Source organism: Platichthys flesus, chromosome 3 (genome assembly GCF_949316205.1).
Source record: "Platichthys flesus chromosome 3, fPlaFle2.1, whole genome shotgun sequence".
Taxonomy (NCBI): Eukaryota; Metazoa; Chordata; class Actinopteri; order Pleuronectiformes; family Pleuronectidae; genus Platichthys; species Platichthys flesus.
Window position 1 is genome coordinate 20,133,480 of NC_084947.1, and position 27,708 is coordinate 20,161,187.

At 41.6% G+C, this 27,708-nt stretch overlaps 2 protein-coding genes across 3 annotated transcripts in view; one reads left to right on the plus strand and one right to left on the minus strand.

Moving 5' to 3' along the window:
• The window catches only part of cabin1 (calcineurin binding protein 1), a 41,841-nt gene extending 18,404 nt beyond the window's left edge, over window positions 1-23,437 (minus strand). Inside the window, exons 1-31 of one of the 2 annotated variants that reach the window (XM_062384029.1) lie at window positions 23,279-23,437; window positions 22,176-22,234; window positions 21,921-22,013; window positions 21,707-21,820; window positions 20,817-20,951; window positions 20,485-20,665; window positions 20,245-20,374; window positions 20,005-20,154; window positions 19,476-19,783; window positions 19,183-19,360; window positions 18,958-19,091; window positions 18,663-18,880; window positions 18,012-18,084; window positions 17,603-17,790; window positions 17,335-17,478; window positions 16,874-17,062; window positions 16,533-16,775; window positions 16,266-16,419; window positions 16,069-16,184; window positions 15,715-15,876; window positions 14,035-14,241; window positions 13,626-13,771; window positions 12,581-12,842; window positions 12,116-12,286; window positions 11,731-11,820; window positions 10,621-10,781; window positions 10,314-10,525; window positions 8,150-8,215; window positions 7,274-7,453; window positions 6,478-6,863; window positions 4,192-4,305 (exon numbers count right to left, since the gene is read on the minus strand). In XM_062384029.1, coding sequence (XP_062240013.1) covers window positions 4,192-4,305; window positions 6,478-6,863; window positions 7,274-7,453; window positions 8,150-8,215; window positions 10,314-10,525; window positions 10,621-10,781; window positions 11,731-11,820; window positions 12,116-12,286; window positions 12,581-12,842; window positions 13,626-13,771; window positions 14,035-14,241; window positions 15,715-15,876; window positions 16,069-16,184; window positions 16,266-16,419; window positions 16,533-16,775; window positions 16,874-17,062; window positions 17,335-17,478; window positions 17,603-17,790; window positions 18,012-18,084; window positions 18,663-18,880; window positions 18,958-19,091; window positions 19,183-19,360; window positions 19,476-19,783; window positions 20,005-20,154; window positions 20,245-20,374; window positions 20,485-20,665; window positions 20,817-20,951; window positions 21,707-21,820; window positions 21,921-22,013; window positions 22,176-22,178 — 4,908 coding nt within the window. In that variant the 5' untranslated portion in view covers window positions 22,179-22,234; window positions 23,279-23,437. The remainder of the gene's footprint in view (window positions 1-4,191; window positions 4,306-6,477; window positions 6,864-7,273; window positions 7,454-8,149; window positions 8,216-10,313; window positions 10,526-10,620; window positions 10,782-11,730; window positions 11,821-12,115; window positions 12,287-12,580; window positions 12,843-13,625; window positions 13,772-14,034; window positions 14,242-15,714; window positions 15,877-16,068; window positions 16,185-16,265; window positions 16,420-16,532; window positions 16,776-16,873; window positions 17,063-17,334; window positions 17,479-17,602; window positions 17,791-18,011; window positions 18,085-18,662; window positions 18,881-18,957; window positions 19,092-19,182; window positions 19,361-19,475; window positions 19,784-20,004; window positions 20,155-20,244; window positions 20,375-20,484; window positions 20,666-20,816; window positions 20,952-21,706; window positions 21,821-21,920; window positions 22,014-22,175; window positions 22,235-23,278) is intronic. The other variant, XM_062384040.1, reaches the window with a different exon arrangement.
• Window positions 23,438-24,714: 1,277 nt separating this feature from the next.
• Window positions 24,715-27,295, plus strand: neflb (neurofilament light chain b). Its single transcript, XM_062379828.1, has 4 exons — window positions 24,715-25,851; window positions 25,974-26,098; window positions 26,190-26,614; window positions 26,694-27,295. Exons 1-4 carry the CDS (start codon window positions 24,715-24,717, stop codon window positions 26,879-26,881), a joined length of 1,875 nt encoding a protein of 624 aa, XP_062235812.1. The 3' UTR covers window positions 26,882-27,295.
• The last annotated feature ends 413 nt before the right edge of the window (window positions 27,296-27,708 follow it).

Genomic DNA, 27,708 nt, shown 5'->3' on the forward strand with positions numbered 1-27,708 from the left:
GCAGGGCAGGCAGTGAGAAGCCTACTGAGAGCCAGGGTTACCCTTCTAGATGTTAATCAGAATCTACAAAATATTTTCATTGGACAAATACGCCTCCTCATATGAAAAAAATATCTAAAAACAAGGTTCTGGGGCTCCACCTACAGCAAATTGCACAGCTGAACACACAAAGGTTCAAGTCATACATCAAACCGAGGGAAGTAATGCAAGTGGAACCATTTCCCAGAAGACCATTCTAACTTAATAAAACAAGACGCAGTGGCCTACCTATGGGCAAAGTAGCATTCAAGCAGGGGAATCAAACATGATCGCTTTTTATGAATAGACAGTATCAGATCAAAACACGTTCTGTGAAAAGTTACATGACCAAGATGGATTTATGTTTGTATTAAATGTATCAACAAGGACGTTTATTTTCTCTGGAGCTTTGCGGAGAGTGAACGAGTGAGTGGGTGGAAGAATATGTAAGCAAGAGTATGTGTGTCGGGTTGGGGCGGGGGCACAGGAAGGAGGTAACGCTGAGCCTGAGTGAACACACGGGAAACTCCACACGCTCCCTTAACTGCAGTTCTGAGCAGCTATAGGTGCTCTGGTGTGACGGCAGCGTCAAAACCAAGAACATTAGATACAGCCTTCTCATACAAAGGCAATAATGAGCTAATGATTCCACTAAATAATCAATGACTTTATTGACGCACAAGGTGATTTTGCAATTTGAGCGGTAGCATGCTATGCTACACCGCTTTTTTAATATCAGGGGAAGATATACCTTCATAGTTTTTATAAAATTAAGTTTTTGCTTAGTTAAAATAGCAAAAACTTTTCCATCCCATATCTGAAAATATGAACTTCACTTCATCTTTGTCATTATGATTTTAATTTAAGTTTTTCTCTCCTCTTAATTGAAGAGTGTGGTCTTTCCGTGTGAGAGCAGGACTTTGTGATGCTTTCACTCAAACCTCTGCTCTCTGAATTCTCCCAATGCTCTTGGAATTTATTTTTTGCGCTTACATTTTTTGTGTGTTCCCCAACAAATAGAATGCCAGGTGTGGTGTTGACAAATGGAATTGTGCCGCCCTTGATCTGGCTTTAGTGCTGCTCCAAGAATGTTCGGTTTTTCCCTCCAACACACGAACAGTAAGCTGGTGTTATCGTAATGCAGCAGTGGATGACTTAACACAATCACAACGGACAATTACATTAGTCAACAGTACACCTGGCATTCCATTGGTCGGGTAATCTAGTCTTGTTGAAGAAGAAAATCTGAGAGCAGACGTTACACGTGATTTTCAGAAGAAGTGTGAGCACGAGGAGAAGAATGAAGCTGGAGCACAGAGAACTGGGTCTGGACTTTCTGCTGAGGTTGCCTTTTACATATGAACAATGCAGCAGGAGATACCCACATCAATAAATGATGCAGCACAACCTCATCTGGATCATATTTTATCTGCAGTATATAGGTTACTTAATGTAGGTCCCAGTTAATGCTACCCAGCCAAAGCAAGAGGGCTTTAAAAGTAGGGCATCATGACCTACATTAGGGAACTTACTATTCACTAACAGCCTCACTGAGGTGCACACTCAGCCGGCAGTCAAGTCGACTTCAAGGTGCCGTGTGATTTGTACCATATGTTGGACTCATATGGTCACACTGTCACTGAAGAAATTACCGATATACAATCAATGTATTTATGGAACTGATAGAGATATTAGTTAGGCTCAAATGGAGCTGTTGGCTTGAGAGTGACCTGTCTGAAGTATCAAGTGTAAAAAGCGAACTTAAAGGCTTTTGGTTCAAAACCTACTTTTAACTGTAAAAACAGTGACTTGATCCTTCACTTGATTCAAAATAAACAATTGAGTAAGGCCCTAACAATGCATGGTAATAATGGAACTAGAATGGTAATGGTAGAGTTCATAACTCCGTCAAGGCTCGGCAGTCCTCTTTAGAAACCACCTTGATTTAGATTATCCTCTGAGAAATCATGGAAAAACAAATACAAAAATGACTGTGTTTGAGGCTTCACCCCCTGATCTGGACCCATACCAACGCATACTGTATCCTTCCACCAAGTTTCGTGGTTGAGTAGTCATTTTTGTAATCTTGTTTAAAAAGGGAATAAAAACATAACCATAAATCCTTCATTGAGGTAACAACAGCCCTGTCCTCACAGACTCTTGGAAAACAGGCGGGTTTGATCAGCTTCTAGAAGGGTTTGCATTGACCTATGGTGTAGAACAGTAAATCTCCAACAGTTGGTATGCTGGGGTGGCAGGTTTGCCTCCAGACGGGGCTCTGTGAGAACCCAGCGGGAGCCAGAGCGCTGCAGAGCTCTCCTCCAGCTCAGACCTGGCCCACATCTCTTCTACAGTCTGTTAGCCGCCTGTTGGAGTCAGCGTTTGACTCTACATGTCCAAAATCATATGCACTCCCAAAATACACCCTGACATGTGACTGATACAACGTCCTGACCTGATCTGACATTCTGCTGGTTTTATCTGCTCTGTAACAAAAGTGAGCACATTTAGATTCTGACGAATCACAGAGAGCAAATAAAATAGTAAGCCTATTTGTACACACATTGAAAATCACATTATATTTGCTTCAAGCGGAAAGAGGTAAACAAAGTAGACAACAAGCAAAGCAGATCACAGATGCAGAGTAATCTCCTCCACTGGAACCCAACAGAGGCCTTGAGGGGCTGATATTTCTATCTCACAAGGTGTGATTCAATTTATAGCAGCATTTGTGTCTACTGATCTCGATTTAAGACTGAATTCTTGCATCTATCTGAATAATGTCAATAATATTTGAGGAAGAGCTTAAATCTGACAGAAGTGCACAAATTGTTCACGCTCAGCGATCATGGAGACAGATAATTAGCCACCAGCATGTGGTCATACATACATGTGGTCATACTTCAGGGATTTACAAACTAGTACTTATTGTATCACATAGGGAAAAAGATCCGGTTGAGATCACATTATTTCCAAACCTTCTAGCAGGTGTGAAATTGCTACATCTGTGCTTTGACAAGTAGCCGGAGGTGAGCAGAGGTTTAAAAAGAACCAGTAGAATAACTTCAGATTGAACACACTTACCCAGCAACCTGCACAGGTGATAGTGAGTTAGTCCAGAAGGAAAACTAACACGTACTGACCTGACAGCAGAGCACAGAAATGTGCCATGTATCAAAGCCACAATGTTTCATATACTGTAAAATAAAAGATCACTTATGGAAACACTTACTGAGTCACGTGATAGCTACTGAATTGTCTATCAAATAACCTTAGAATGGACCAGCATCCTTTTTAACTTTAAAGGGTGTATTTGTTATTATCCAACACGCTTTTTGTCTCAACTGTGTTATGTTCTGTCTGTGTTAGGGAAACATGTCTCGACAAACCCTTGGCTCTGTCAATTGCACAGAGGCAATAGGTCAGTTTTGTTTATGGTTTTGTACTGTTGTCATATTTGTGTCTCAAGCCTCGTCACGAATGTTGTTAGTTTGATGACATTTTATAAGGTTAGTTTTGCTTCAGCTATGAGAAAGATCATTCCCAGGCCCTATGAGACACTCTGAATTACACCACTGTAACTTTGGCTTGGCAATGCATGTCCATGGGGGGTGGGGCTTCTTAAAAGTCAATAAAGGGAGGGGTGTATTTGCTTAATATCAGTATCAAATTTAAACAATAAAGTTAGTATTTGAATATTTTGTGATAGGAAACCAAGAAATCAAATGTATTTCTAGACACTCAGATGGAATGACGCATATTCTTTTGGCATTTGGATTACTGCAGAATTGAAGGCAGATAAATTGCAATATATATACACACACACACACACATATATTTATATATATATATACGTATATTCACATATATGTCAATAACTTCAAAATCTTTATTTGTTAGTGTCCTTAAAAGGTCCTGCACTGTCATTACAAATTTGATCATTATTAAAAATGATATATTAATTTATCAAATTATACATTTTCGCATGGCTGAATTTTCATCACCTTTCAGTTCTTTCATATAGTAAACATTTCTAGATTTTAGGCATCCTCGTTCTGGAATGCCAATAATTCCAGTGCCGACAGGTGTCATCATTAAGTGATATGCAAGCTGACATTATGATACATGTAGAGCAGAAAAAATAACATGTAGGTATGATGAACTCGGACTTACGTTGAACAGGTTCGTCTTGTTTCTTTCACAGAAAAGTCCTTGTGCTGGCATGTGCTTCAGCTGTTGCCATGGGACACTGCTTCCTAGCAACACATCTCGGGCCCACTGTAGGTTCTGTGTTGAAAAATAAATAAATGAATAAAAAAAACGCACACATTTGAATGTAAACCTTTTTTGCTATATATTACACAATAGAATCCCTTACGGGAAAACTAGGGGGTTACCCTCTTTCACTCGAATAGACTGACAGAAATGATAAACACATCGTAGCGTACTGTATTTCATTCCTGTCGAGGGGAAAAAATTATGCTCATTTGCAATCAGGAAAACGCAGACCTCTTTTCACAGCATGATGACTCACAAATCCGTGGCAGTGCCCTCTCTCAAAAGATAGCAAGCTCACAACACTTGTTATCTTTACCATTACTCCACCAGCCTATAGCATGAATCTCCAGCTCCCTCTCCCTCCATGTTTGGATGTGGGGATAAAGATGGCCAGTCGATGTGAGAGGAGCAGTTCGTCTTGAGAATGAATGGGACACAGAGGCTTTTACTTCTCAATGTTCAGGTGTCATTAATATCACATCAAGTGACTCTTTCATCAAGTCACTGGCAGAAGGCAATTTGCTTTCAGCCAGGCACACTGCTGTGTCTTCACTGGAGGCTGACACTGAGGGAAACCTTACCAACTGTGTATGCCTCAATCAAAACTTACTCAATACTTCATTGAGCCTCAAGTAAATGATCTTCAGAGCTTATGACTGCTGAGAGAATTAATATAGACTAAAGAGAAATACTGATATTTTCTTTAGACACCACTTCTGAGAGCAATAAAAGCAATGATGCTTCAAATAGGGAAATTTAAGGTCAAATGAGCAAACGGCAGAACAAAATATAAAAGAGCTCCATGGCCAAATCAGCCCTATTAAGTCGATTTGTGGAGAAAAGGCTCAATTTAAAAGGTTCGACAGAGTGCTGACAGAAGGATGCTACCACAGCAAAGCTCAACACAACCTCACTGTGCCAAACTGGCTGAGAGAGCACTGCGCTACCACCCACACATACCTCTGCCCACAGAGTCTTATAGCCAACACAGGCTGTTTCAGATACTCGTGTATCACTGTAGAGTTTTCCATAAGCGCCAGCTGTTCGTTAGATGCCCGGAAATTAAAACATTTTCCAGACAACTCGTTTCACTGTCACATCACAGTTGATTTTAACAACAAACTTTTACGTGATGAATGATTTTAGTCATGGACGTCTGCATCTTAAGTTACAAGAGACACAAGCTGAGCAAACAGTCCCTTCCCACATCCTGTGATTGCCCAAGATTGTCAGATAAACACTGATTATTTTGTCACATATAGTACTAGTCAAAAGTTTGGACATACCTTCTCCTTCATTGGTTTTCTTTATTTTTATTTCTTTCAACATTGCAGATTAATAGTGAAGGCACACATATGGAATTATGTGGTAAACAAGGTAGTCAAGCTAAACAAGGTATGTGGTAAATAAGGTAGTCTACCAAAGGTGGCTACTTTGAAGAATCTAAAATACAAAACATATTCTGGTTTGCTGAGCATTTTTGTGTTCCTTCATAGTTTGGATGTCTTCAATATTAATCTGCAATGTAGAAAGAAATACAAATAAAGAAAAACCATTGAATGAGAAGGTGTGTCCTAATTTTTGACTGGTACTGTAAATGTTTTTAATCTCTACTCAGTCTTTTTACCTGGTTTTAATCAACTTATTTTGGAGAGAAGGAGATGTCTGCGGATAATTCATCTCCCAGTAAAAACCTTTTCAATGAAGAACACAGATTCCCAGGAATCCTAACTTAGAAACAAGCTGAGCTAATGTTAGCAGCAGCTCTGCTAATAGTCCATAGCTGAATATCATGAAAGGAAGTATTCTGCTAATTTAAATGCAGTTTATTACCACCTCCACATTATATAAAAAAGAAGGAAGCATGAAAAATGTGAAGCGATTGCACGAGTGAAAAACCCTGAGACCTTAAAGATCTACCAGATAATCCAAGAAAAAAATATGACCACATCAGGTCGGATACACTTGATACGGTCATTGTAAAGGTAAGTGTGACTTCTGAGGAAATTGTATAGAATTTTTTGTGAGATTCATCTTCTGTAAAAGTCACCATTATTGGCAGAAGGCAGAGGAGACTGATTACATGTTCCATACACCTATAATGGGTTTTTATAGATGACCTGACCTTTGAAATTCAATGAGATTAAACTATAACTAGCAGTTCACAGGGGATGGACAGACCTGATGCGTCTTACTGCTGGAGTAGAAGAAGGCCAGGCGATACAGACTCTTGTAATGCTGAGGGAAGCGGCTGAGGCAGAGGAAGAGAGAGCGGACACACATCTCCACTAGCATCTTCCTCTGGTCGTTGCGTTCTGTAGGAAGGGCCTGGGGCACCTCGATCACCTCAGGGGGGAGCTCCGGCTTCCTCTTCCCCTCACTGGCTGGGGTCTGAGGAGTGGCCTGTTGAGAGGGGGCTGGCTTTGGAGGCGTTGCTGGGACAGGAAGCGGATGAGGACAAGTGTCCGCAGAGACCTTGGGGGCTGAGAGCTCAGGGATTGTCACCACCACAGCTTCTACGATAACTTTTTCTTCGGTTTGGATGCCAGTATGCTCTCCACGTGATGCTGAAGTGAGGTTAGAATTCAATTTAAGACTTGAAGACAGACAGAAAGACAGACATGATATTTATGTGGAGGGGCTGGTTCTCCAAAGTCGTTCCTGCCAGCCCCTCTGTAAAAACTGACGATTCTAACACGGATGCAAAAAACAAACCAAAATTATATGAGATCAGATTCAAAAGCTTTTGTCTATAAGGGCAGTGTGTAAACTCGCTGAGAATAAACTGTCAATATTTTAAAAGTCTGTCTTGGAAAAACAGTTTCTCCGTTTTATTAATGTGGAGCCCTTTAACACCATCTCCGACCATTTAATTTAATGAAGACTGTCATACAGATCAATTACACTGAGCAAAAACAATGCAGCTGTGCAGGTTAACACAACAAGAATATGTTCAATCCTTTAAATCCCTCTATACCTGTGTCTTCAGACGCATGCTGACCATCCTTCACAGTGGTCGGACTCTCTGACAATAATTGGCCAACTTTCCCAGAGCCCGGTTTGTGGCTGCTGTCCTGGGAGCTGGTGGGATCTGTGAAAGCATCCTGGGTGGAGTTGGAGTCAGAGAGCAACACCACCTCACTGTCCTGACTTCGCTCTGTCAAAACAAAAGACAACATGGGTCATGCTGCCAATAACATGGCTGCAGATAAGAGACAAAATAACCTTAAAATGTGGAATATTGTGAATAAAAACATAGAAAATGATTGTCAATGTGTGACTATTTTTAAAAAATGGATTAAACTGTAATTTCAGGTTTGATATCCTTAAATAAATTTGAATCCAGGACTACAAACCCTAGCATTCTGTGTGGTCCTTTTCCAAGCCAAAAACTCCCAGTTGATGTGGGTGTGCGTGTGTGCATGTGAGTGGGCTGGGATAGAGGGGCGAGTACAGTAGTTCGTGAGCCACAAATCCTTATTAGTGCATTACTAATGACTCAGTGTTGTGAAGGAAATCTGATTTGTTTTTGTAAGTGGTCCAAAAATCTAAATGCCAGCATTCCTCTTAATTGCCGTGCTGTGCAGCATCAGCAAAAAATAAATAGTCTCTGGCAGGATTTGAAAATAACAGAATCAACGGGGCAACAAGCTTTTGCTTTTTCCAGAGAATAATACACACATGGGACTTTCCACAAGATTCACAAACATGAGTTCACAGCAATGAAACTATGGTACTGTAAGATTTGTGTAAAACTGGCAGCTGTGTATTCAGTGCGTTTTAAGAGAATACACTTTCTTTTGGATCACAAAGCATAGCCTCTAAAGAGTCTGGTGGGTTTGAAGATCAGTACCATTCAGGGAAGCCAGCCACATTGAAGACCTGGGCAGGCAGTAATCATGGTCAAACTCTGGTGAGGCTGTTGGAGATATGGGGAGCTGGTTTTAAAATATATTCAAGCAAAACTGAACCTCCAAACTTATTTAAAGAAATTAGCAATTGCCTGCAGTACAGATTTAATGCCACTCCCTTAAAACTGTAGGACTTAATTCAGACAGACATTTCTTTCTGTGAGACCACACAAAATGTGCAGTGAGTTAAGTTATCGTTCTGAAGGTCTTCAGTTCAGTTTGTACAAGGATTAACATAAGCATCCCAGCAGCCTGCAAATTAAGATCATACTCTGGGATATGATCAGTGAATAAAAAGTTGACCTGCTTCTTCTTTTGGCCAAATTTTTCTTTTCTCAAATTTAGAAATAATACATGGTAAAAATAAATTGCAGATGATGATGAGATTATAAAATGAGGATTTCTGCTAATAATAATAATTATAAATGCATGTCTGAATCTGGCCCTACAGTATAACCACCATGATGTGCTTTAAGCAGGACTCCAGCCAGAGAGATTAGACACCAACAAGCAAACATGTGCATGGTGGGATATTTCCTTACTGCAGTCGTAAGCCAATCACAGGCCAGCCACATTCCTGAATTGACATTTTCTCCACTAATTGGCCATAATTGGAAATCACACGCAATTAGTTGAAAGTAGCAAAGACATGATTCAGACGAGATTTTGGAACATCTCAGAGGAGTTTGACTTTTTCCTCAAATGAGGACCGCACCAAAGTCAGATAGAAGTAGACCACATGATACACCAGAGAATTAGTGCATTGTGACAGAGGACTGACGTCGTCCAGTCGTGAAGACATACACCCCATCAGAACTACATGCATATAAATGGCAAAGCAGGTGGTAAAAAGCAAGCAGGCAAAGAGGTAGCAGGCAGGTAGGCAGGTAGGCATAGGAAGGAATCTGGAGAGGGTGACAAAACTGGCAACATGGGCAATATGGCTGCGTTATTTGCACATTCAAGCTAAATATAACAAAAGGTTGCATGGACGGATGTCACTGTAAATAAGGGTCAGCACTTAAGTTCTCCACACAGCATTATGATTATGTGGAGCTCCTTTTGGTTCATTCTGACATCCTGGTTAAAACACAAGCTCAAACTCAGGCATACTTAAATGTTCAAACAGCGACAGTTATGACTTGAACACTGCAAGAACAACAGCTTACATAAAAGATAGTTAATGTGCATGAATCAAACAGGCCAGACTTAATGTTCTTTCTACCATCTGCACTGGATGTTCATCACCGAAAGCAATCATGTGCATCCAGCACATTACTGTTTGCAATTATCAAGTCCGATTCTAAGACAAAAACACAAATTTTATATTTTCATATCCAGCATCCTATTATACTTTTTCACTGACAAGTGTAGTGTGCCTTATTATTTTATTTCTCATTGATTTTGAAGGTTAAATGTTTGTTTCTGTGTTATTTTATTCCCTGATCTTATTTGCCTTAGTCCTGAAATGTTTCAATCCTGTTTCAACCAGGTAATGCAGTGACTGTGCAAAGTGCTGTATAAATAGTGAATTATTATTGTTATTATCATTTTACTGATTAATTCGTAAACAATCTGACACTTAACAATTATTAGAAAAAGACTCCTGATTAGCACATGGACTCTTAACTTTTTTGGTGTGACACTAAATCACCTGATTAAGACTAAAACAAAAACACACAAGCCCCAAACTGCACAAATCCACATGAGGTTATGGGGAAGTTAGAACAAATCAACAAATGTGAAATAGGAGAGGAAAGGTGATTGTTAAGGAAAGAAAATATGACCAGCAACAAAGCAGAAACAAGAAATGACACACACGCACGCACGCACGCACGCACGCACCCACACCCACACACACTCCTTTGCTATTTGTGTAAACATTGTGGTTTTATCAGGCATAGCAACTTAGTCAAATAATCAGTAGCCATATTGCCCATTTCACCACATCCCAATCACCCGGTGCATGGGGATCATCGGAACTGAAAGGGAAGCCATTAAGTATGGTGATTAGCGATTGGAGCACTCCCCGCTGGGCTTCCTGTCCCTATGCAGAGAGATCAAAAAGCCCAACCCCAGAGACAGTGTCTAGGACTTGGACTGTACCATCAGCCTGCTGCTCCTCATGCCGCTGCTGCTGCCACTGCTGCCGTCGAAGTGTTTTGCGTTTGGCGTAATCGTGGTCAAACGGCGTGGCCACGAAAGGAGGGCATGCCAGACCTGGGGTGGCAGCTGATGGGGGGGAGGAGCGGAGGACGTTCCCTATGCAAACTGAAGAGCAGTTAAAGTCTTCATCCATCATGGAGGGGGGTTTCTCCCTGGAATGAACCAAGAAGAATGTTGATTATGAATATTTGGCCATAAAATCTAATTATTATCATAACTCTTGCAAGTTTATAACTGTAAAGCTTACTTTTCATTGGACCTCGGCATGCTTGGCATACTCTTCTCTTCCCCCCTCGCAAACGGCCCTGTAGCTGCCTCGACCAGCAAATTGAACAAATGCTCATGTTCCAGATCAGGCTTCAGAGCCTCTAGTAGTTTTAGAATGGTGGCGCCCAAACGAAAATGCAACTGGAGGAAAGTAGTAAAAAAAAAAAAATGAATGGTTCACAGGTATGATAACAATGTTGTTCAGTGACTGCAAGCCCCTGCTCAGACCTGGTATCAACATCCATTCTGAGTAATCTGATCACAAGTGGTCATCGCTAGGTTGCAGGTTTGAAAGTACCAAAATGCCTCCTGAGATTCGATCACCATATTTAGAGGTGGTCTGGGACACACATTATTTTTGCTGTATGAACGCATATATGAAGGACCTCCTACTCAGCGGACGTCCTCTGACCCGCTGCATCTTTAAATGCATTGTCCATTTGTTTAAAGCCCCCGCTATAATATCAACACTGATCACCTCATAATGATAATTATGTGGGGAAGTGGTCACAGTAAACACATTTTAGTGACAGGTGTCAACAGAAACTTAGCGCTGTCCACTTGATTGGATCTCTCAGTACGGATGTCAAGTCTTAAAGGGATAGTTTACCGGATAATTCACTCATCTGCTCACCACTATGCAGATGGAGGGTGAGTGAGGTGATTGAGTCCACAAAATACTTCTCAGGGGTGAACTTTGTTAGAGCAGAATCCGTAACCCTCGACATTCATATGGACTCGAAACAAGATCATTTACACCTTTTTTAAGCCTAAAAGTCCACTGGAAGTGGCTAAGCTAGCAGGTAGCCACACAAAGGTGAGGCCAAGGGTCCGTGAATTCACCTCGTAGGAAGATATCAGAGGACCTGCAGAGACTAAGATTACACCACATGAGCAGTATGGCGGCATGTTATCTTTTTTCTGTTGATTTATTACATCTGTAGTCTAAGTCTCCACTTACTTCAATTGTTTTGGATTCTGCTGCAACAAAGTTTACAAGATTTTATGCAAACTATCCCTTCAACAAGGCCAAAGTGACCAGACATCTTGTAACTAGATACTATTTGAGCTCCAGCCACAGGTTACTTACCTCCAAGGCCTCCATGGCCAAGTCAGGGGGATTATGGTAATGAATTTTGCGGGGGTACCTGGCAGCTTCTTCATGCAGATAATGCGCTGCCTATGAAAACAAACAGAATGGTGTCAATAATTGAACACAGTCATCTGGTGATATTAATTCAATATAGGCCAGTTAAATGGAACGAACAACAGAGCTATGACTAATTGATCTTTGTTCCCATAGGCGCATTATTAAACCTTTAAAACAGGATTCAGTCAACATACTTAGATACTGACAGATTATAGCTGCTTCCAAATTAAATGATCACCTCAGAATCAACATTCATTATCAATAATAAACTGCTGATGGAGCTACTTTGATTAATGTGTCGCCTGAAGTCTCCACAAATGTTTACCTTATTATAAAGCTGCAGATATTCCACTGGAGGCTGTTTGCGTTTCTCTGCTATTTTCCCGAGCATGTAGTGAATGAGCCACTCTTCTTCATCACTGTCACCCTCGCAACGGGACGCACCCTGGAAACACTGGGACGCTGTCTCCAACATGGAGTCTCTCCTTTCTTCCATCTGGAACAACAACACACACACACACACAAACACAGACACAGACACGCGCACACACACAAACACAGACACGCGCACACACACAAAGTGGAGCCTTCATGAGTGATTTAGCTCAAGGCGGGAGTTTAATTGACTCTACAGGAAATTCACATACGTAACAATCAAAAGTGACAGGATGTGACATCTGTTTAGCTTACATTGAAAATCTGACAATAGGAAAAAGCTGAGTTAACATAAATTGACAGGGAATGTAGACAAGCAACAATGTAACTCTGCTCGTGTTAACATGTGTCTCACCTGTTTAACCACATCTGGGGGGAGCTCATTGCGCCACTGCTTGAGCTGCCGCGAAGCAAACGAATGCAGAGAATATGATATAGTACCATACTCGATCCACAGGGACAGGTTGGAGCGGTCTATCTCCAGGGCCCTCTTAAAGCAGCTAAGCACAGCCTGAGAGTGTTTCCATATGGGAACGTCACTTTTCAGCTCGTTAGAGTTGAGCTTGTCCTGGATACGACTGGCTCTAGCTAACGCCATACCTGCCCAGGAGTCAAACCTGAGGAGGAAAGATACACAGCTCTATCAAAAGTCACTGTGGTTGAGGTGCTACTGTGAAACACAAGAAATCAAAGACCACACAAGCAGTTATCAGGGTTGGGAACCGAACCCAAACTTCGGTACCTGTGAGCACATCTGGATGAGAGAGTAGGTATATAGTGAGAGTATACGTTAGATAAAGAGCGAGAAAGCAAGACCATGTGACTCAACCCTGGAACCTGATCAAGCCAGGCACATCTCTAATCAGTGCATACAGTCAGAACTATTGGCAAGTCAATGCCGCAGACACCCAGAGAGCCATGCACAACTGTGTTAGCTTACAGCTTGTTGATTTAGGTCTTTTCATACATGTTTTTACTGGCTCTGTCAGTAATTTAATGCTCTTCTTTGTGTCTCTTTCATTCGCACTGCCAACCAATCTCCTCCAGCTGTCTATAAATTGTCTAAATTCACAATTTCTGTTGTTCTTAACCATTCTGAGTTTAAACGTGTCCGATAACACTATTTGTGTGTGTGAGTGCGAGTCAGCGAGAGAGCCCAGCCGAATTATCAGTGAATGAATGCGCAGCTATTAAGAAAGATTTGACTCATGAAGAAAAGTATCGATCATTATGTGACGATCAGAGTTGATATTGTGTTGACATTTCGAACAATAAAGTAGTGAAAAAAGTACTGATGGGGCCGGTTCAAATGTGAACGGCCCTCAATCCTTGTATTTAATTGCTAATATTCACAATATAATTTGACTGAGCATTGACACTGGTGTAGTTGAATGGGTTACCTGTTGGGACACACACAGATGTCGTGCATATAGAACTTGATGGCCTTGGACTGCTCCTTGTTCTTGAAATGGTAATCAGCCAGCAGGTAGTAGATCTCATCAATGATTGCAGGTGCTGGGGCGCTGCCTTCAGGAAGGCACGGGGCCTTGAAGAAAAGAAAATAATTGTCATGATTTAAGTACAAATTTGCAAATGAAATTTAGGGTGAAATAAGTTGAGCAAAACTTAAACTAGAATTAAAAGCTCATGGGCATATGCAAATGCTATTAAGTCACGTTAACATCCATGTCAGTTTAGACTTGTCATTTATGTAGAGAGACATTAAAATTTCAATAAACAGCCTGAACTAAGGAAACTGTATCTGACTAATTTGTGCTCCTCACATTCAGTGTGAACTCAGAGACTGACCTTTTCCGTCATGCCCTCAATGTAGGCTGCCACTTCATCCATGGTGAGGATGGGAGTGTCACTTGGGGGTGTGATGCCAGTGAACCTCCTCAGCAGATTAGCCAACTCTGCAGACACTGTGCTCGTCTTATAGCTGTCGAACTCAGGCAGTGTCTTTGGTTTTAAATACTGGAACATGAAGAGAGCGTCACTCCACAGCAGGTCAACCTGCAAAAAACAAGAAATGTTAGCGTTTTGCATTGTGTCAGAGTATAACTACACAGAGAGCCAGAGCCAAAGACTGGAAACAAGGTCTCCTGAGGACGCCTCTCTAGCACTCTGGTATTGCATAATAACTCTGAATGTCCTTAAATGCAATGACACTTGGCTATGGTAGTGACACCCTCCTGGTGGCAAGACACATACATTACAGAAATATTAGAGACCAATCGCTGTAGGCACAAAGCTTCCCAGTACAACAAGTCACTCTAGTGGTTATATTCTCATAATCTTAACTGTGTTAATTTTAGACCTAATCTAGCTGTTCAAAGAATAATTTGAGAAATAGTTCTTTAAGTTAACAAATTCTAGATTGACAAAACTATTTTGTTCTTAGCAGAAAATAAAAGGCTCCTAAAGGCAGATAAAGAAGAAACAGTACATAAACAGGGAGAGAATAAATTACTGCAAATGTTGTTTGTGGTGTATGTCAATGTGTTCACATTTCTCACTCAGTAAATGAATCCTATTATACCATTAATGCAATTTCACGGTCTCAATTTGTTTCAATGACACCAGACATGTACACTGTGCAAACCAACAAAACAACATTAATGGGAAAAGCAGACTTCCTCTGCGTTATGAGGCTTAATGAGGGCAAATGTGTGCGTCATCGCCAGTTTGCTCTAGTTGAAACACTATTTATGTAGGTTTGTCACCAAATGTTAGAAATTATGAATTACACAAAGCCATTATCATCACCTCTTTATTTCTGCTCCATTGTTTGGATAGAATGTAAAAATCTGTTCAGCCGCATCTGTAGTTTCTTGTTCTACATTTTCAATTAAATAATATATTGAATAAAAAATGGCCCAAGCAAGCTTAGCTGGGAATGACTTTTGTGCTCTGCAACTAATTTGACTGACGTCTGAATGGCAGAGGGACCTTGACCTCTAAAATTGCCCGCACAATGGGTCCCACAGTTTGCCTTTCACATATGAGAAATGTAGCAGAAGGATGTAACGTATGAACTTCACTGCACAGGTCACAGCTTTTGTTTACAGCACAACAACACCCATGGTTGCCCTTATGAACAAAAACTCCTGTTTGTCATCGTCTTTCCAAGTTAACATCTTCTTTGGTGTCTCTACGTGTATGGCCCTTTTTTTTCATCCTGAGATAATTGTTGTCTTTTTCATTTTGCAATTTTGCATTTGTCGCCTGCTGTAAACATCATCAACGAGCCAACTTGCTTGCGGTGAATCCTCTGTATAATCTCCTACTGCATTCTCACTCAGATACTATCCAGAGTTTTAACTAGGGGGCTGGCAGGAGAAACTAACGCATACATTTGCATTCTAACATACAGCCCCTCTAATTTATCCAGAGTTCAGTGCATGTCTGAAAGCAGCTTTAATTAGTGAAATAAGGTGACACAACAAGACACAGTGACAAATAAAATGTTTTAGAGAAGCATCAGACCTGTGGAGATGTGTGATCCTCCAGGTAGCGGGCCTTGCTCTTCTTACTGGGGTAGGCAAAGAGGCAGAAGAAACACTGCTCCAATGCCATCTCCAACTCCTCTTTGTACGGATGAGAGCCAACGCTGGAAGAGGCTGCAAACTCTTTTTCCAAAACTCGAAGCTGCAACAACATAAGAGTAAAGCTCAAAGTGTTAAAATGGTCTGAGGGTAAATGTAAATGTTCAAGAGCAATGCATAGCATATGGAATAATTGCCATTCTTTCAATTGAAAGGAATTTATGACAATGTACATTCACACATCACCTTCATCAGAATACAGTATTTGCGGGGAGAATTCGACAAATAAACTTACAAAGAACTTGAGGAGGGCCCCGTCTGAGCTGCAGCACATGGAGCGACGGCCCAGATACTCATGGGCTGTGTTTAGAAGCATCAGGGAGGAGGGCAGCATTGGGGTGTCGGAGTCATCTGAAAATTAGACTTGATAGGGTCACACACGGCAACAACTATCATGGTAAAAACACCAAGGGAAAACTCAAGTAAACAAACCTTCATCATCCCCTACAGACATATGCTGTCGGAGCATACAGTCAAACGCAGCCTCCTCGTGTTTGATAATGCGATACAGTGTAATCCAAGGGAGAACCGAGAAGAAATAAGGCTCCTTGGGATCGTCGGATGTGCTCATGCTGAGATCAATCAGCTGAAAACACAACACCAACCACACAATCAATAACATTTCCAAAAAGGTCTCTGATAGGATCAGTTTAATTGTTTCGTAATGAACCCCAATGTTGCCTTTAGCTCTCCCCTGACCTGAATTAGGTTGTTTGCCAGACGAGCCATGCTAGAGAATCGGGGGACGTTGCTGAGCAGCTCAGAGTCCTTAGTGAAGCAGACCTCGATGCCGTCCAGCAGTGTTCCAATTGTGCTGACCCACTCCTCCTTACTTGGGGGAGAGGGGTTTGAGGCAGAGTTGAGCTGCTGCAGCGCTTCGTTCAGAGCCAGATCGCTGCACTCCAAACACTGCTGGTAGTCCTGCAGCTTCAACAGAGAATTCTAGGACAGAACATTTTAATTCAGAAAATGACATGTGTCAAACATCTCACATTTCAATACATATACAGGCTTATTAGTATTGTTAAAGCCCATCTTACCTGCAGTAGCATTAGCTGAGCAGGCCGCTCTGGTGCTGAGCTCACAAACTCAAGAGGTTTGCTCCTGCTGCCATAATTAAGAGTGGGCTGCAGCAGACGCACAACAGACTCAAAGTCTGCAGACTCAAAAAGCCGCTGGATCTCTTCCAAAGACTGACAACGCTCCAGAGACTTCAACCTCTTGTCGATCTGTTGGAGAAGAAAGAGAAAAAACTAAATTAAACCAACAGGCAAACCAGCTAGAAAACCCTTGTTAACTTGCCAATCGTTGATTTTTAAAAGTAATTTATTATAACGCTATAAATAAAAAGCAGGTCGTATAAAATCAATCTGATTATTTGTGTGGTGTATTGAATTATTCGTCATGGAAGCATATTCGAAAAAAGGCACACCTGGTAAAACATATCTAATAATTGTATATTAACATAATTCAAAATGTTTAAAGTAAAGGTAACACTAACCTCCTCCACAGAAATCGCTGCGTCTACACGTAGGTTAGGCAAGTTGATGGTGTAATTTTTCTGTTCAGGAAAACAGGACTTTGGTTTGCTCTGCAACAGGCCTGTACACACATCATAGCTCTCCAGTGCCAACTCCATGTCCCCCTGACAAAGAAAAAGACAGACAGACTGGGTGAGCTAGGTGGTAAAATCCCATGGAATAATAATAAATAATAATAAAATGGCGACCAAAAAAATGTAAAATAAAAGAATGAAGGAGAGACACTACCTCTAGAGCCAAGAATCGTGCCTTGAGCCAGTAGACCCGCACCATGACATCCAGCCAGTCGTTCTCAAACAGGTCTCTTTGGGACGAACCCAAGGCCAGGAGCAATAAATCACTCTGGAAGTGCTGTCCAGGGAATTCTGAGTCTGCTGTATCACTGCCAGGACCAATACAGCTTCTTCTTGGAGAGACTGGATAAGTGGGAACAGTATAATAATGAGTCAAGTGTAAACATGCTATTCTCATGACCTTCTACTACTTAACACCTTCTGTACATCATTGTGTTAAATGGTGTAATCAGAGTGCACCCTTAAATCTGTTGCTTCAAAATACTGTGGCACAGTACTTTACTATATTCCATCCCTCAACCATGCTTTTGCAGAATCCAATCAGGAAAGATGAGGGTATTTACCATTCTTGCCTTTCTTGTGTAACCACTGCTCCAACTGCAACTCCATACAAGCAAGACTCATCGCCAACATTTCCTAAACATGTGGCAGATAAGCAAAACAATAATAATAATCAATACATTTTTCGGTTTACAAAACTTTGTTATACCAGAGGAAAACAGTTAACAGGGAAAGAAAAGGAGATCAATAGGGAAAATTTAAACCACATCTAAAAGTGAGTTTTTAAAATAGACTTAAAAGCATCTGACTAGCTTTTTGTAATATAAGCTGGAGTTTAGACAAGTAGGTAAAGACTTTCCAGAAGATGTAAGATTGTGCCCTGACACTATTGTACATATTGCAGCCAGTGATATTTTCTGTCTCGCGAGTCTCTGAATTACATTACATTACATTACATTACATGTCATTTGGCTGACGCTTTTGTCCAAAGCGACTTACAATTAGTACACTCAACATTTATGAGGGGCCATTTAGGGGTTCAGTATCTTGCCAAGGACACTTCGGCATGCAGATGGGTGAGAGTGGGGCTTTAACCAGCAACCTTCTTGTTGGAGAGCCACCACTCTAACCACTAGGCCACACCGCCCCAGAATTAAACAAAATCAATTTCAAATCACATTTGACCAAGAAATGTGCGTTTTCTTTTCGTTTACCCTGATGTGTTGGTTGCTGCAGTCCCGGAGCAAAGGGTTAGGCAGACCGCTGCTATGCTTCCTCCAGGTCTGATAGACTTCCAGCACCACAGACGTCAGCCCCCGAGGCCACTCCTTCAGGAACTTCTGACCCACTGCTTTCAGGTAGCGCATCATCAGCTCCAGTATACCACCATTGCTCATATTGTTGAGCAGGAAGTTGTGGACATCTTGTTGCTCTACAAAACACACTTTTTCAGTATGACAAACAGAACAACAGTGTATTGTAAATACATATACATGATGCACTTCATACCAGATTCCATGTATTCAATTGAGTCTACAGGCAGGCAACTCCCATGTAGAGGCTGTTTGTCCTCCTTCCCATCACACTGTGGCTCCAGATTACTCAAGCTCTCATCATCGTTATCAGGATCAAACTTCTTTAGCCTGAGACAAATCAGTCAAACAGCATTTGAATCTCAATGACTGTGTTGATCTATGTATTCATAGAGTATGTCTTAAGTTTAGTGGGAATTACCTGGAAGGAAGATATTTAAAAAGCAGTTCCTGAAAATCAATCTTCTCCTCCTTCTTGCATTTTGTGTTCCGCACACGTGCTGAGCGTCGCTTGGCCGTCTCCCCGCTATCTTCAATCACACGCTTCCTTTTTGGCGCTTTCTTCACTTTATCTGTCATTGAAACGTCTATGGCTGTAGCTGTGAACACAGTAGGATACAGTTTTTTTAAATATTGTGACAGTAACTGCTTAAAAAAAAAGTGTATCATATAAAGGCAAAAAGAGACTTTAATATCTTTTAGAGAACAACTGACCAACAATGTGAGCAGAAGTGGTGATCTCCACAGTGGTCTGACTGGGGGCAATCTGAGGCTGCATGCCGGGCTGGGGTAGAATTACTGGCTCAGAGAGAATGACTGGCGGCAGGGATGAGCTGGGACTGCTGCTCAGCACCATGGTTTGGCCCATAGTAACAGGACTGCTGGGTTGGGGGAGGTTCTGGAGGCAGTTCGGGTCTGAGTACTCTGACAAGTCGATCCTGCGGCCGAGACTCGGACGTGGTGACTCACATGTGGTCTGATGTCTGTACATTGCAAGTAGGCTTTCACCCAAATGCTTCCATCTGAAATTTGAAAAAACAAAGGGGTCATTGGTATTAGCTCAAACCAGGTATTACAACCCTCAGCAGTAAATGTTAGGAAGGGTTTAGAAACTTGTCTATCATATGAATGCTACACAATTTGTTTATAGTGAACAACCAATCATTCTGGCACGGGACCAACAGGATCACGATAAGTGGTGTCTTAATGAACAGTAACAGGAACATAACAGCACAGCACTCACGAGAGGGACCGGATTGGCTGAATCAGGACAAGGTCGGGTTTAGGTTCACAGTGAGAAAGAGCCTGCCTGCGTTTCCGTATCTCCAGGGCCTCTTCCACAATGGATTTGCGCTCCTCTTCCTCCACATCCACATAGTGAATGGACATATCGCTGCAAACAACCCACACCATAGCACAGAGTTCCGTCAGTGATGTGAAAATATGGGGAAACCTGCATATGGGGAAAGGGAGCTGGCTTCACCATTTCATGAACATCTGCATGGTGTCTCTCTTTAGACATGGCTGCTCCACGAAGATTTTCTCCTTCAGCACCAGGCCTTTAGTGTAACAATGATCCTTCTCGAGGGCTTTGGCGATGAAGTACAAACAGCCTAGAGGAAAGTGCAGAGATGACTTACTTCTCTTTCTATACTTCAGTTCTCGCATTGATAATAGCAGTGGATACAGAGAGAAAAAAAGCTTGTGATGATGTATTACTTACAAGTGTAGTCACTGAGTGTGTAAAGAATAGTTATGAGGTTGTCCAGGCAGGGCCAGTGATCTGGGTTACAGTGCAATCCCTCCTCAAAGGCATGTCGAGCCAGAGGAATGCGCACCAGTCGCACAGCAACCTGACCGATTTTATACCACATGTTCACATCAGTGGAATCCAATATAACAGCCTGAGAAAAAAAACAAGAAGAAAATATGGTATGAACATTTACCGCAGTGCTATACATATACATACAAAATTAGCATTTCTTTGAACAGAGCAGTGCAATATCAAAAATGATAATTCATCTTTAAACTGGCACTGTTTTGTTGTCGTTTTACCTCCAAATAAAACTCCATAGCAGTCTCCAGATCATCCCGCAATGCTGACATAGTGGCCAAGTTTTTAAACGTGGAGTATTTTAACATCAGTCCAGGATGTTTGAGACCCACCCTCTGATCATCTGAGGCCAGAGCCTACAATAGCAGAGGACACATCAAAATATAAAAACAATCAGCGTAACAGATTCATCTTAAGGCTGTCAAGCAATATGAATAACAACACACAGAGCTGCTGTTACTGGGCAGGGTGTGTGCTTCCATTAAGGTACATTTTAATTACATATTGCAAATTTAATTTTAATAGCAAAGCTGAATGTTTGACAATTGATCCGGATTTAAAGGTCAAAGAGCATTGGTGCATCATTGAAAACTGAAAAATATGTGGTACAAGAAGTACTTTATAAGGACAGTTTTATAAGGACACATTTAGAGAATATATATTTAAACAATGGGAGAAAACTAATCATCTCTCCAAGAACCAAACAAATGTCCTAAACGAACATGTAGCTACAGAAAATAATTAAGAATTATATTTATAATATGTGCTTTCTTACTTTAATTATAATATTCTTATTACATACAGAATTTCAATGACTGTTCCAATGAAAATGTATTACTGGTCAGTATTTGAATGGTTCTGGTTTAAGAGCTCTATGTTACAAATGTGAATTATTTGTTTATGTAGGTGAATTAGATTTTGTTTTCATATTATATAAATAAGGTATGTTATCAAAGCAGGTGATCCTCCTCACCATTTCGAATGGCTGTAAAACTGTGAATATGTGAGCATACTATTTTGAAGATACACAGTATGTTGTGTCTTCTGCACAGTCATATTAACAATCATATTTTGTCAGCCTTGATAGTCCATGTACATTGTGATATTTCACCTCTTTGAGCAGTGGAGTTTTGAGAAGCTCATGATAGGCTTTGCTGGACTCCTCAAACATGTCATGTTTTTGAAGATCTAGAGCTTTGTGATATAAAGCAAAAGCTTCAGCTTCCTGTGGACAAAAATAAAATATAACACATTTATTCAACAGAAAAAAATGGATGCGCCAGTGAAGATGACATATTGCTGATTCATTATTATATACTCTGTACCTGAGCCTCTTTCGTCTGACTCTTGCTACTTCTCAAGGGGTCTTGAGACTCATCTAAAGCTGCCGCAGCAGCATTCAGTGCTGCTATACGAATCTGTAAAGAAAAACACAAGAGAAGATTCAAAATCTTTTAGCAAGCAGGTATATCACTCAGGAAGTGGAGCTCGTAAGAGCAGCTTAATCCCAGTCTACCATGTATGATCTAAAACAAAGAGCTAGCAAGCTATGCATTCAACGATAAAACACTAACATGTACCATTTTGATATCAGGAAATCAGAGCTTCCACTCTCACGGTTTATAGACTGCGACTGGATCTATAGAAATGAATGGAAACAAGACACAGACAAATAAAAACATGTGAGACAGATGGCTAGGTGATAACGCCAGAAATTCTATCTAGATAAAAATGTTCGATCAGTTGACGTCAATAGTTATTAGGATAAATTCAATTAGTTTGAACAATCAATTCTGTGTTTTACCTCCTCCTCTCGGTCAGAGTGCACACAATTCCAAAGTTTTCAGAACTTACCCAGGTGTCAACAATTGACCACATCATGTTTACATTAGACAGCTCTGTCTAAGAGATTGGAGCTGAGAAGGCTGTATTTAAACTTGTTTTACCGGGTAGCTCACATTACAATGTCATCAAGTCAGTTATAAGATCTGTGGTTTTCCTTTTAGTTTAGTTAATAAAAGAAAAAGAGGCACTGAAATTGACGTAGACGATGCAATTTTTTAAAAACATTTCAAGGAGAATAAATGTTATTTTCAGGATATTTGGCCATTTGAATCAAAGGACAGATTATTTCCATGACTAAAATAGTACTGTCTACATTTCCAGGTTTCCAATGATGGGAACCCTAATGTGCTTCACACGTCATAAGCGTCATATAAAAAAATACTTATGGTGTGTTGTTATTGATCAATAAATATATTGTTATCAGCTACCTACAAAGACTGACCCAGGCTGCTGCCTTACGTAAACAAGCCGAACGGTCTCGAACTGCGCTCAGTGAAATAAATAAGCCTTTATTCGACAGACACGACAGCGATGCAGCGCAGTGTAGTGTAGTTATGGCAGACTGGCTCAACTTAGCACGGTGTCAGCCTGGTTAGCTTAGCTCTGCAGCGGGACGGTGCTGCACTTTGTCGGGTGCTGGTGTTCAGCTCCACCGGTGAATAATGCAAACACATCTTACAGCTGTGGCTACGTGCATTTCACCGAGGAGCTAGCAGCCTCAACTTAGCTAACAACTCCATCCAATCTCAGCTGGCTGACATTAGCTGACCCATCACAGTAGCTAGCATTAGCTCCCGTTTCACCGGCTGACCATCACCTGCAAAGCTCCACCACTCACCGCTCATTCCCGGTTTCACTGCACTAGCAGCGACGCTATAACTGAAGCACCGGGGCTCATCCCGTTAACACTGCGGCCATTAGTGCTGATGAAGCACAAAGCAAGTTTCAAACTTCATTTATTCATCATCCTTTGTTGTTGTCAATGTTAGGGAAGCGATTTGCGTCACAGCGGCACCCGCTACCCGCCAAGTAGTTAAGTCTTTTCTCATTGGTCAGGACACTGTCTGGTGTATTCATGTGACCAATCGCGTATGTTGATGTTAGGTGAAGGCGTTGCCTCTCACACACGTCCCTGAAAAGTAACTTACCAACACAGGTATATTCATATAAGTCACTAAACACATTTTAAATGAGTAGATCAAATAAATGCAGCCCAAATTAATTTTTGAAATCGTATCTTAATAAAACTAATTCAAACTTTTCAGTTTGTTTATTTTATTTTCACGTGTCCAGTTTTCAAATCTGGGAAATTAGTCAGGATATAAATATTTGCCTTTATTGTGGTATAAACACAATGTTAAGAGAAAACTGAATTAAATCAGCAGCTTTCATTCAATTCTCACTGTGGTGGGGGGTGGGATATCTGCAGCCCGAACCAATCCATAAATCTATATCTATTTAGAAGGTACGAGTCTATATAAACAATATCATGTCTTTTTAATTATTTATTTTGTTCAAAATGTTCTATCATGCAACAACTTTTTCTAAAGCCACATTACTTCTACGGCATGTAGGATACAGCCTCAATAAAGTTTCTGAGACGTCAGGTCAAATATGTAGTTATTATGGACTGAATCAATAGAGTAGGAATCATAATGTGTAACTTGCACGGAAAATAGATGACCACTAGAGGGCGAACTTTAATTATAATAACCATAGTTCTTAGCTGTTGTCGCTGACTTAGAGGTGGTTCTTTAATTATTCACAAGGTCCTTCACACTGTTACATCTTCAGCTGAGTTGCTCTGTAGTGACCATGTAATTTAACTTCGATACTGAGATCACAATTATATATTATTATTAATATTATTAATTACAGCAGTTGATGCATTGCAGTGCAACACATTGTCCTCTTCTCCAAAAGGTGGTTTTCCTCCCTCCTCCTCCTCCATCATGCTCTCTTTGAGGAGTTTTCCCTGTTCAATGACAGATACTTTATGTCTTTGTGAAGATATATGTTGGCAAATAGTAACAGTTTCCTGTAGTTTTTAGGAGTAACAGTAAACTGTCCTCACTGACCCTGTGTGTTGCAGTCCTGTGTTTGTCCACCGCCCATCCCCGCCTCCTCCATCCCGCACACTCACTCTCACCACACCCCATATCTTCTTTGGCTGAGACTGGCTGGCTGGCACCGTTATCAATTCCTTCTGTCAGCATGCCTGCAAAAAAAATAGCTTACGTCACAGTCATTACTGGCTCTATAAAAGCCAGAGTAATGCAGATTCACTGTGCAGACAACCCAGCTACATTCCCAGACACGGAGCAGTCTGTCTCTGAAATCATGACTTCCATCGGCTTTGACCCTTATTTTCCTTCCACTTACAAGAGGAAAGTGGCTGTGCGCAGTGCAGGTTATGGAGGAGGTGGAGGAATTGGATCTAGGTCTGCATACTCAAGCTACTCTGCCCCAATATCTTCCTATGCATCCTCGCGCAGAAGTTATCCAGCCTACTCAAGAGTTAACTCCAGCTACTCTTCTGCGCTTTCTGCTCCGGTGTCTGCAGCTGCAACTGAGCTACGCCTTGAGCAAGCAGCCCAGGTCAGCTCTGAGTTCAAAACCTTGAGGACCCAGGAGAAGGCTGAGCTGCAGGGCCTGAATGACCGCTTTGTAAACTTCATTGACCGGGTCCATGAGTTGGAGCAGCAGAACAAGTTGCTGGAGACTGAGCTTCTGCTGCTCAGGCAGAGGCAGACAGAGCCATCCAACATCCGAGCCCTGTATGACCATGAGCTCCGCCAGCTCCATGCCGCTGTGGAAGATGCTCGCCATGAGAAGCAAGCTGCCCAAGATCGCAGGGATGAGATGAAGGATGTGCTGAGAAACCTGGAAAAATGCTACGAGGATGAAGTGATGGGGAGAGCAGAAGCAGAGGGAAGGCTGCTCGATGCCAGAAAGGGAACAGATGATGCTGCCCTGATCCAGGCCGAGCTCGAGAAAAGAGTCAGTACCCTGCTGGATGAGCTGGCCTTCCTGAAGCGCCTCTGCGAGAGTGAAATTGCAGAGCTGCAGGCCCAAATCCGTTACAGCGCTGAGGTGTCGGTGGAGATGGAGGTTGCCAAACCTGACCTGTCTGCCGCTCTACGGGACATCCGGGTGCAGTATGAAAAGCTGGCACAACACAACCTGCAGTCAGCTGAAGAGTGGTTCTGCAACAAGATGAATGTGATGACAGTTGGCTCCGCTCGCAACACTGAGAGCATAAAAAAAGGCAAAGACGAGGCTGGAGAATACCGCCGGCTCCTCAAAGCCAGGATGCTGGAGATTGATGCCGGCCGTGACATGAACCATGCTCTTGAAAATCAACTGCAGGAAGTGGAGGAAAAACAGAGTGCTGAGATCTCTGCACTGCAGGTGAGTAACAGAGAGACATAAATAAATAACAGGGCTGAAAGTATCTTTGAAATTGTAGCTTACTCAGATGGCAATCATCCCATAATATGCCACTAATATCACCTTATTTTTTCTCTATACAGGATGCAATTAGTCAGCTGGAGGACGAGTTGAGGGCAAACAAGAATGACATGGCTCGCTATTTGAAAGATTATCAGGACCTCTTGAATGTGAAGATGGCCTTGGATATTGAAATAGCAGCCTACAGGTATAATAAAGTATCATAGATTAATATTTGACTCTTGCCTGTTTTGGGGAATAAAAAGTTAACTTCTTTCATGTGTCTCTTATTCCATTAGGAAGCTCCTTGAAGGAGAAGAGAGCCGTTTCAATGTGGCGAGCCCCGGATCCATCAGTGTTTACTCCCAGGCCATGTATGGTGCTCCATCGTATGGAAGAACACAGATCTCCATGCAGTCTCAGCTGAGATCGGCACCGCCTTACCTGCAGAGCTCCCGTTATTATTCTCCATCCTTCTCCACAGAGGAGACAATATCTGCAAGCCAAGCACATCAAGCTGAGGCCAGCCCTCCTCAAGAAGAGGAGGAAGAGCAGGTGGAAGAGGAAGAGGTGGAGGATCAGGTGGAAAAAGAAGAAAAGGAGGAGGAAGAGGAGCACGGAGAAGAAGAGAAGGAGGAGGAAGAGGAGGGAGAGGAGCAGGGAGAGGAAGGGGAGGAAGAGATGGAGGAAAAGAAGGAGGGAGAGGAAGAACCAGATGAACAAGGTGGGCCTAGTAATTATATTGAACTGTCACATGCACTTGTGTAGATGTGAGCTAATTCTAACTTTTATTCCTCCTTTAGGTGATGAAGAGGGGGAAGCAGAGGATGAAGCCAAGGAAGACGAGGCGCAAGGAGGAGAGGAGAGCCAACCTGAGGAAGAGGATGATGCTGAGCAGAAGGAGGAAGAGGGTGATGAAGAGAGTGAGAAGAAGGAGCTAGAAACTGAGAAAAAAGAGGTGGTGGAGAAAGCAACAGATAAAAAAGTTTAAATGTACCTGCTTTATAAAAAGAAAAACACCTGCTAGCTTGCAGCTAAAGGAAATCCGTCACAGAGATGCTGTTGCGACCAAATTAGAATATCTCCAAATAAGTGAACCTCACCTGAATATGATTAATCTGATTGATACATTGCATGTACGCACACATGCAGACGTGCAAAGAAACAACTTAAAAGCAAATCAACTAATTGAAAAAACACGGATATGTCTGGAGTAGAATTTCTGCTTTGTGGAGATTTGTTTGCAAACATCTGTGTGTGTTACTTCCATCAATAACACGCCTGTACGAGTTTCTGTTTATGCAATACCAAGTTTGAAATGCCTTAAACTTCAAGTCCTCACTGTGTGACCATGATGTGCTGCCTTGATTTCCAATAAAGCCTTGAAGCCTTGTCAACCATAGAGTTTGAGTCGAACTTTTCATTTCATGTACATATAGGAACTATTACAGTTAACGTTTAGCAAAAACAATAAAGACAACAGCAAGATCGTCTCCAATGTTTCAGCGTTATGACTTACTTTTAAAAGCAAATGTAGAGATATTTTATTCAGTGTCCATTGGGGTAAATGGGAAAAGCACATTGCAGCCGAAGTGCACAGTTGGTTTATATTCAATGATAAATCTGATCAGAAGAGAGGGCTGCAGCAAAATCAGCAAGTCTGGATTCTTTGAAATGAAAAAAAAATAACACACATAAACCACAGCTAATGAAGCATGAAATCCCTGTATCACTTTCAGACAGAATAAAACTTCACAACATCGACAGGATCTACCAATAAAGCCTCATTATATTTCTCTCGACTCGGCTAAATCCAAG

What these genes read in the sequence shown, in the direction of transcription:
- neflb (XM_062379828.1), top strand. Translation starts at nt 24,715, where the DNA reads ATGCAGATTCACTGTGCAGACAACCCAGCTACATTCCCAGACACGGAG. An exon ending in ATTGAAATAGCAGCCTACAG is followed by an intron (nt 26,099 to 26,189) that starts GTATAATAAAGT and finishes TTATTCCATTAG; the next exon opens with GAAGCTCCTTGAAGGAGAAG. An exon ending in GGAAGAACCAGATGAACAAG is followed by an intron (nt 26,615 to 26,693) that starts GTGGGCCTAGTA and finishes TTCCTCCTTTAG; the next exon opens with GTGATGAAGAGGGGGAAGCA.